This window comes from Haliaeetus albicilla, chromosome 2, assembly GCF_947461875.1.
Source record: "Haliaeetus albicilla chromosome 2, bHalAlb1.1, whole genome shotgun sequence".
Lineage (NCBI taxonomy): Eukaryota > Metazoa > Chordata > Aves > Accipitriformes > Accipitridae > Haliaeetus > Haliaeetus albicilla.
Window position 1 is genome coordinate 17,371,063 of NC_091484.1, and position 9,994 is coordinate 17,381,056.

The window sequence follows — 9,994 nt, forward strand, 5'->3', positions numbered from 1 at the left end:
TGATGGACGAGGAATTGGTTGGATGGTCTCATCCAGAGGGTAGTGGTCAACGGCTCAATGTCCAGATGGAGATCGGTGACAAGCGGTGTCCCTCAGGGGTCCGTACTGCGACCAATACTGCTTAATATCTTCATCAATGACATCGACAGTGGGATCGAGTGCACCCTCAGCAAGGTTGCAGATGACGCCAAGCTGAGCGGTGCAGCTGACACGCCTGAGGGATGGGATGCCATCCAGAGGGACCTGGACACACTTGAGAAGTCGGCCCATGTGAACCTCATGAGGTTCAACAAGGCCAAGTGCAAGGTCCTGCACCTGGGGCGGGGCAACCCCCGCTATCAGTACAGGCTGCAGGATGAAGGGATTGAGACCAGCCCTGCGGAGAAGGGCTTGGGGGTACTGGTGGATGAAAAGCCAGCAATGTGCACTCACAGCCCAGAAAGCCAACCGTACGCCCAGGCTGTATCAAACGAAGCATGGCCAGCAGGTCGAGGGAGGTGATTCTGCCCCTCTACTCCGCTCTGGTGAGAGCCCACCTGCAGTACTGCGTCCAGCTCCAGGGTCCTCACTACAAGACAGACACGGACCTGCGGGAGTGGGTCCAGAGGAGGGCCACAAAAACGATCAGAGGGATGGAACGCCTCTGCTGTGAGGAAAGGCCGAGAGAGTTGGGGTTGTTCAGCCTCGAGAAGAGAAGGCTCTGGGGAGACCTTATCACGGCCTTCCAGTACTTAAAGGGGGCTTATAAGAAAGATGGGGACAAACGTTTTAGCAGAGCCTGTTGTGACAGGACACGGTGTAAAACTACAAGAGGGTAGATTCAGACCAGATACAAGGAAGAAACTTTTTACGATGATGGTGGTGGTGAAACCCTGGAACAGGTTGCCCAGAGAGGTGGTAGATGCCCCATCCCCGGAAACTTTCAAGGTTACCTTGGACGGGGCTCTGAGCAACCTGATCTACTTGAAGATGTCCCCCCCGCCACTCACTGCGGGGAAGGGGGCGGGCCGGGTGGACTACACGACCTTTAAAGGTCTCTTCCACCCCAAACTATTCTATGATTACCTTTAAAAAAATCCAATGGCTTACGAACCCTCGGAAAAACTCCTACTGAGTATTCTGAGATTAGCAGGCTTGGTGCATGAATTCCCAGGAGAAATTCTCTAGCCTGTTGTACTAATGAGATTAAGCAAGATCATCATCACCCCATCCCACTTCAACAGGCAGAAGTCGCTCCAACAAGTCACCACGTCCTCCGCAACTACATTATCTGCACAGAGCAACTAATAATCCCCCAACACATTATCTCCAACACTGATACGTTAAAATCGTTTAAGACAAAGATTCTCAACCTCTTCCACCTGGTGACCTCCTTTACCACAGAAGAGTGACCTGGCATGGCTCTCCTTTCAGCTTTCAGGAAATCTTCTCAGCTCCCAGCCTAGATCAACAGCTCCTCCCAAAGGAGATTTATGGGCACAGCAAGTAACAGAAATTAGTTAACCCTCTAGTTAAAACGGCTGGGGGGCGGGGCGGGGAGGGGCGGGGGGGAAGGATACGGCAACACTGACTCTCAACAGCGTGCACTGCAAAAACGAGCAGAGCAGGAGAGGAGAGAGATATTCCGATCCTTACAATGAAAAGACACACCGATTCAGACAGAGCAGCACTTAAAACTCGTACCAAAAAGGGGAAGCGCAACAGCTTTGCCAGTGTGCTTTCTAGGCCGTATAAAATGACTCCCTAGCTAGCCAAAGGGCTAATATATGGACAAGCAATCATTTCAAGCGCAACAGAGAAACAAAAACGCAGGAATTAACCACTAAAAGGAAAAACACAGTGGCATGCCCATATATGTTAAGTGAGCTCTAAAGCAGCATGCCAGGTAACAATGCTGGTTACATTTAGACTCTTTCCCACTTCTTAAGGGAACAGAAAGGTCATTTTAGGAGCAACCAAAGCTATCCAGAAGTGCACTCGAGGTTTACATTCACACCATGTTAACATTCAAAGCTGGGTAACAAGTTTTTGTTCTTAATCGGTCCTGTGCTTCTTTTGTCACACCTGATGCACAGAGAAGGCAGCGTACCACGAGGCTGTTTTGTTCCTTCTGCTGCAAGATCCCAACAAAGGCGAATACCTGGAAGGATGGGGGGCGGGGCAGGAGAAAAGTACGTTTGGACGACATACCTCAAAGGAGGTTAAGTAACCTCCTTTTTTGTTTGTTTCGGAAGACCGTTCACGTATATTCACCACTCTGCATGACTAACCAACAACTGTCACAGACTTACACCTCCTCAGAGATGGGCCTCTGAATCCTTCACACAGCAGTTTCGACCCACTTTGCCACACGCTACAGCCCTGGCGGGGCTTCTACAACAGCATGTTTCGTGGTACGGAGAAGCTATGGAAGGTACGGAGAGCCTCCAGGTGGCTGCTTGACAAACGTTAGGCATTCCCAGCAACTGGTACGACTTGAGCTCTGACCGATTATAGCCCAGTGACAAACGGAAATGTCACGTTGTTGGTCTCCAAAACGAGCTTGACACAACTGGAAAACAGCTTGTCCGTCTGCACAGAAATGGGTGAGACCTTGCGTCTTTCAGCACCGAGACAACCAAACTCTGAAAGGAGTTTACCAGCGTAAAAAGGAAAGTCCTCAGCAATGCTGAGGATGAAATAAGAATCTCAGCCTCCGGTATTCAGTTTGGGGATGAAAACGGTTAATTCCCCGGCAGACGCTACTTTGGGACAGAAGTTAAGAACGAGCTCACACAAAACACCCCCTATGGAAGGAATACTGTACAGGCCATCCGCCAGAGGATTTGGATCTCCTCCACACTGAAACGGTGTCCTCGACTGATGGAGACTGAGTTTTCTTTCTTTGCTTCTGTGGTTTTTTTCTGGGCCAAAGAAAAAGCTGAAGCCTGGAATCATGAATCCCTCAAGATGGAAACACCTCTGCGGAAGGACGCAACTTGACAGATGGGACAGACCAAGTCACTACAGAGACAATAACAGCGAGGGAGAGTCCACAACCTATGGGCTGCCACGGATCCATTCTTACAGAAGAATTCTTTGCAGGTAGGAGGAATGAGAAACACCAAATGACACCCGTTGTTTGTGTGAGCGATAAATGCCTGGTCTTTGCTCCCGTAAGGATGCAAAGCCTGCAGCAGAAGTGAGAAGGCAAAGCCATAACCAGGTTTCATTCCAAGACGGCTCACGTAACGGTGAACTAATTTACACAGCTCCCCTCTGGACACCAAATAACCCCAGAAAAGATTCCGTTTGACGAGATACAGCCTTTGCGCTGCTGCAAAGGTAGCGCAATTTGCGCTGCCCTTAAACAGGCACGTGCACAAACTATAGACAACCGAACTCTGCACGGTCTTAGCAATCGTGAGCGCAGCTTCCAAAGGCAGACCAAAACCACAACGGTCCTCATCATTCTCTGAACACGGGCCCAGGAGGATTTCATTGCACAGACCTTCATAGACGCTTTGGAAAAAAAACACGCGTGCAACACAACTGTATTAATTCAAGCGCTAAGAAGATACAAAAAGGTGTAAAGGTTACCGCACGTCCTCCGACTCTGCCCCGTAACAGCTCTCGCAGCGATCCGCATCCAAAGAACTTGGATCAAACACTTTTTCTTCTTCTTTCCCCAGCTCTAAGACAAAAGAGGATGCAAAGCGACGAGGCAGTGACTAGAAACGCTATCTTGTACTCTTGTTCCGTTCTGTGCGCAACAACTGTTCTACACACAAACGCAACGATTCTGTGTCGCAAGCTGCGCGTCCTGCACCCAAAGCCCACCTGAAACGGTATGCGCAGAGCCTGCTGAGGTGCGAAGTAAGACCAAGAAGCAGAGTGACATTTGTCATCTCAAACGCACCCTCCAGAGCAAGAACCGGCTATCTGTAAGCCTCGCTGGAGCGCTGATCAGACGTTACTTGCCTAAAGGCTTTGTTAAAACATCGTCTACTTCAGACAACGTCGCACAGTAAATGGCGACAATTGTAACAGGACCTGTTACACAAACAAAATTTTAAATAGCAGTCAACGGCAGTCAACAGTGCACAACGCAGAATCCTGTCCCAAGACGGGTAGGGAACACGGTTATACCTTGCTGTGAAACAAGATCAGAGCGAGAGTCTCCCGAACGGAAAATTGGCACCCAGTCCTCCAGGACGACAACGCTGACAAGGCACACACGTTAACCCCTGCTCACTAGAAGTCTCCAAGGAATTTCTACCTTCTTCGTGACTTAACGATTCTGACAATGTCTGTGCCACGTGTGTGCTGAACGCGCAGCCGCAGTACGGCTGGGGCACGAACTCATGGAAATTCATGGTCTTACGTGCAGAAGGCTGAAGAGGGACAAAAACATTGGCTCTTATTATAAGAGGCCCCCTTAAAAGCAGGCCGTTTCAACGCACAAACCCTGAAGGGCAGGACCAAGTCTCTTGCGTAACAAAAGCCCTCTAAGGCTCACTATCCAGGCACGGCTGCGCTACCCTCTATAAGCCTTGAAAAGGTGGCTCCTTGGATCACTAACGCTGGGGAAGGGGACAAGGTACATAGTCAGACACTGCTGAGGGGATAAAACGTTATCAGGGCCCTGTCTGTTGAGACTGGGGGGTATAACAGGCGGACGGAAGCGAGTATTAAACAAGTCTGTATTTCGTACTAGCCACAGGAAAAAAAAAGAGATTTTAAATGGAAACCATGAAATGGGCATCAAAATCAGTCATTACCCTTATTTCTTTAATCACATACTCTACGGCAGTGACGCTCAAGCAAATAAGAGCTTTTAGGAAAATATCCCCATTAGTAAACAACCGTGCGAGACTTTCTTTCTAAAGCTCCCAACATTCAAAGCAGTTGAAAGCGCACTTAAGAATTCATTGTTCAAAAAGCGGTACGGCTTTTAATCTCGTAATTACACTCAAAGACAGCGTCGGGAAGAATACAGCTAAATAATCGCGACGCTTTGTCAAAGCCATGATTCCCACCACTTCAACAAGAACACCTGTACGATACCCGGAGTCTTTCAAGACACAGCAACCAGTAACAGCTTTTTAAATGGAATCAGTAGCTGCCCGTTGAGCTGTCGCAGAGACAGCATCCAGAGGGAATGCACACAGCCTGGATACTACAAAGAAACCGCAGCGCATAGAACTCTACACGCAGGGTTTCTTGCCGTTAACACGGTCCTCAACTTGCACGCAGATATGATGCGTGAAATTGGAAAACTCTGTCCACGGTAAAAGGAAGGAAACGGTAAGAGCCGCCAATAAAGAATTCAGTCATTTCTTGTCATTCAATGGAAAGGAGTAAGACGACATCCCAAGCGCAGAACGCAACCTACCACAGAAATCATTCAGCTATTAACTATTTTAATGTAACTATGATTAGGAAAAGCCTCCAGACGCTACTCCGTAAAAGTTGGGTATGCTTTACTAAATTTAAGGTCAATACTGCTACGGCTGCCATTTAAGTAACTGACTGAAGGTCAGCGCTACTAACAGAAACTGATAATCGTAGAGTTTAATGAAGACGCGTGGATACTTCTGACCTAACCTGCAACACGGGTGATGGAAACCAAACTAGCCGCGTGCTCTTTCCAGACAGCAGAAGAAATTGCTTGTTGCCTGCAATGCATCTGATCTCTTTTGAAATGCCTCTTCCAGGTGAGACCGTTTGCTCCTTACGAGCTTCTCCTCCTCTCCATTGATCACACAAGGAGCCAGAGCAACCGGTTCCGACGGAGTAATGCCAACGGAGACTGGCAATACAAGTAAGGCAGGAGGCCTACACGCGTTAACAGAGAATTAGATACAGAACAGCTGGTTTTGTCCCCGGGCGTTACATTTGTCACGCCACAACCTCTGAATACAGAAAGGCTGCTAAGCGAACACAGCAGTAACAGCACTATCACCGCGTTCCCGTGGCAGCAGGAGAAACTCCCGTACCTACCAATCGTTCAGCTCTTGGCTTAGTTTAGCCTTGCAACTTCAAGAACAGAAAAGTTCAATCCGAGTGATACAAATCAACAGATTCAGCTCGTGCCGACACGTAGAACTGCACCATCTCCCAGAAAAAGTAAGAAGGAGCTCGTGTCTTGGAAAGGAAAAGTCAGGACAGTATTACTGTTAGGTTGCAACACTTTGCCAGAATCGTTTCTGGTTTGTATCGAAGCGCAACGATGAGTCATAACACCAAACGAATGTAAAGGAGAGGTTTATGTAGCCAAGGACCACTTACTACAACCTGTAACCGACAAACCAACTAAAATATATTTATCTAGGGAGGCATTAGCACACACAAAGTCAATGCAGTAAGGTGCAAGCTTGGGCTTAAGGGTCGAGTCACTGGAGCCTTCCCTGGAGAGAGGCTCTTTCCTCTAACCAGGTCGTCCCGTTTGCCAGCCCACTGCGATTTAAAGGTACAACCAAAGCCAAGTTTTGCCAGAACAGCTGCTTGATTCCCAGTCATAAAAGACCATTCACGCAGCAGCTTTATTCCTGAAATGCACCCGTGAGTCCTCGTCGTAATTTCAGAGGGACTAGGCAGAGATCTGCCTCGCAAAAGCTGCCAGTATAACAGGAGTTCGCCTGATCGGCCAGTTTAAGAGATCTGCGTGCTATAAACTCTTCAAAAGTTTGCGGTCTTTAAATGCTCTTCAGCTGTCACTTGTGCCCGTGAATCTCAAAACAGGCACACGGTGACGGAAAGACGACGAGAGCGTCCACCCAAGAAAGGCAGAATAGCACCTTACCGTGGCTCTCGGCCTCCGGACTCACACGATTGCCGGCTTTATCCAAACGTTGGTTGTTTAAACGGATTGTGCTCTACATCCAGCTGCTGCTCTCCTGCTACGTCCCTGGCATCGATGCTCAAATCTGAAATCAGTGAGCAAGGAAAGCGGTCTATAAACACACGTTTGTTACGGCCTGCGGCAGGCTGAGGAAGCATTCAGCCAGTGAAAATACAGACTCTTGCAGCGAGGGCGATAAGAACGTGCCAAAGCCGAAGAGGGCGTATGGCTGGGGACAAGTGACGTACAGGGAACAAAACGCACGTTGCGGCACCCTGAACGACCCTTCCAAATACGGGGTTGGGTTTGGTGCACCAGGAGGACGGTTTCCAGCTGCCCAGAAAGCGTTACCCTGAAAGGCAATACACTTAAGACAAAAGAAACCAAAACCAAACCCCTCAAAGCCCATAACCATTTCCAGGAGTACAGGAGTTAAGCTTCACATTGGTTGAAAGCTGCCTCCTACCACTACCCCCTCACCCTTCCCCCTTCACCACCAGCACATTTCCTCCTGACCCCTTTTCACAAAGAAGACGGAGAAGGTCTGGGGTCTCGGCCCGGTATCGAAGCACCGTGATGCGCTTGCCGGCTACACGCTCTCTTAGAAGACTGACAGCTTCTCTGCACAAAACAGCAGGGGCTTCCGAACTCTCTGGCCTTCCCGCGCCCTTTTAAACGTGAGGAAGGCAAAGACCAACAGTATCTCGGGTGGTCACAAGGAAGTCAGACTCACTACATTTAGAGCCCAACGCACTACCCAAAGGAATTACCGCAACACAACAAGAGGCAGGGAAGATTAGCGCACAGTCGGATAACGTGCACAGCAGCGGTACGCAGGAAGACTTGCAAAATTTTCCGTCGCTTCACCCCGCAGCTTTGTTTTGAATTTAGTTAAAAGGTAACCCGACTATTAACGCTCACTCCGGTTTTAAAAACTCGGGACAAAGGTTATCACGTGGCGTTGGCGTTGCAGTCAGAACTGAAGTACAAAAACCACGGAAAAGTTGCGCCTCGCCAAGTAACTTCCCAAGGAGACTCTAAAGTGTTCCAGCAACAGTACAGTCAAATCTCGAGTCCCAGGCGAACACCGAACGCTGTGCCAGCGTTCTCAGTATGACCGAGCTCTCTGACAAAGCACCACACCGCACAGAAACGTAAGCGGGTTTATACCTTAGCCTCACGTATCATCTCAAAAGGTAATACAGCCTGCCTGGAAGCGCTGGTTTAAGCGCCCAGCGGGCCTGGCTGGAATCACTGCGTAACCACCAGGGATCACCAATTCCTCCCTGTCCGTGGCCCAGGCAGCAGCGCAGCACTCGGAAGCACCGGGCACACCGAGCCTGTCGGGCCCTCGGCAAGTATGAAAATTATCCCCAACGTTCAGAAGGCTGGCTCACAAGCACAAGGCGTATGCGGAAGAATAACATCGAGATTGATCTTCGGTTTAGCTCCCCTTGATTTGTCAAGGCGCAATTCCGGATGAACCTAGGAACAAGGGAAAAACGGAGAGTCCTGTTTCACTTGGAAGCCCATCAAAAGGCCTCCTTCTTTCCCTCGACTGCTCTGGCTCACCAGCTGATTTTTAAGAGGTGGGATTCAAGAGACACCTGAGCTGCTGCCTCCCACCGCAGCCAAGCGCTTGCCATTTCTAACGCTTTTTTTTAAGAAAGGTAGTAACTTGGGAATCTTAGAACCTGGGGTGGGGACGGGGGCTCCCGCGCTTCCTTGCTTTCCTTTGCATTGCCTGCTCGTAGGCGGCAGAGGCAGCGAGAAGAGACCTTGGGACGCTCTCCTGCCACCGCGTTACAGGAAGCCACAAGCCACCCTTGGCGCCAAGCGGCTTTCGGGGGAGGGCAGCCCGCTCCCGGCCTCAAGGCCACCAGCTCGGAGAAAGAAAAAAACCCCACGCAGATCTGCGGCGGGTGAAGCTGCCGCGTGGGCAGCCCGCAGGAGGCGGCGGAGGAGGCGGCGGAGGAGGCGGCGGCTCGGCGGGGGTGCGGAGGCACGGCAGGCCGCCCCGGGCCGCAGGGCCGCCCCGGCCAGAAGCAGCACCGCGGGGCCGGGCCGGGCCGGGCCCCCCCCGACGCCGCCACTCACCTCCTTGGTGAGGTAGTACTGCAGCTCCGAGAAGAAAAGCAGCACCATGATGAGCCCGCTGACAACCGTCACTGCCGGGGAGACGAGAACCGCCGTCAGCCCCGCCGGTCGCGCGCGCCCGCCTCGCCTCGCCTCAGTCCCGCCTCAGCCCGCCCGCCGCCGCCGCCGCCCCGAGCCGCTGCCGAGCGCCGGCCCGCAAGGCCCCCCCGCCGGCCGCCGCCCCACGGCGAGGCCCGGGCCCGCCCGCCGGCCCCCGGCCGCCCTCACCCCGCCCGCTCACCCAGCGCGCCCCCGCACGTCTTGACCCGAAAGCCCTCCAGGGTCTTGTCTTGGGGAAGGCATCGAACCGCTTCAGCCGCCACAGCGAGTCCATGGCGCCGCGCGGCCCGGAACCAAACCCGCCTTCCGGCGCCGGGCCGGCACCGCCCCGCCACCGCCCCGCCGGGCAGCGCGGCCCGAAGCCGGCCGAGGGGGGGTCCGGGGGGACGGGCGGGGAGGGGCTGGGGCTCCCGGGCTCCTCCGGGGCGGGAAGGTCCTCGCTGCCGCCTCGCCCTCTTCTGACCCTCCCTGCCAGCGGCCCCCGGGCCTCTCCAGGACACCCGAGAGACGCTGACTGTGCCGAGATCGGTTAGCTGGGAAGGGCTTGAGACCAAGGCGGAGCTGCTGGCAGAGAGCAGTTTTCACTCAGTTTGACCTCCTCCCCATCCCCTGCCTCCAGCTTTGAAAGGGCTGGCGTTTGTGACCCCCGCCCTTCGGAGAACAACCGAGCTGTCCCTCAGGCTGGCTGTCGCAGCGACAAAGCTGAAAGCCAATCACCTCGGGAGAGTACCAGCGCTTATTGTGCCGAAGCACGGAAGGAAAAAGGAAGGAAAAGAAGGAAAAAGGGAGGAAAAAACCGCCGCGCTCTCGCCCCACCTCCCATCCCTGGCCTGCGCCCTTCACCCCTTCCTCTTGCTACCACCTCCGTGTTTCCCTCTCTCGTCACAGGGAAGGGCTACGAACTCAAGAGGTTAAATCGTACAGCAGCTCGCAATAGCTTACTCGTGCAAGTGAAAAAGACAGCATAAGCTTTTC

The 9,994-nt window shown here is 52.3% G+C and overlaps 1 protein-coding gene across 1 annotated transcript; it reads right to left on the bottom strand.

Annotated features, from left to right (window-relative positions):
* Positions 1 to 3,575: 3,575 nt before the first annotated feature.
* LOC138688211 (endoplasmic reticulum-Golgi intermediate compartment protein 3-like) lies at positions 3,576 to 9,390 on the bottom strand. The gene is given in 7 exon segments (XM_069799358.1): positions 3,576 to 3,673; positions 6,785 to 6,836; positions 6,838 to 6,908; positions 8,221 to 8,308; positions 8,921 to 8,991; positions 9,201 to 9,246; positions 9,249 to 9,390. Coding segments are annotated over 7 exon segments (471 nt in total). The 5' UTR covers positions 9,294 to 9,390.
* Between the last annotated feature and the right edge of the window lie 604 nt (positions 9,391 to 9,994).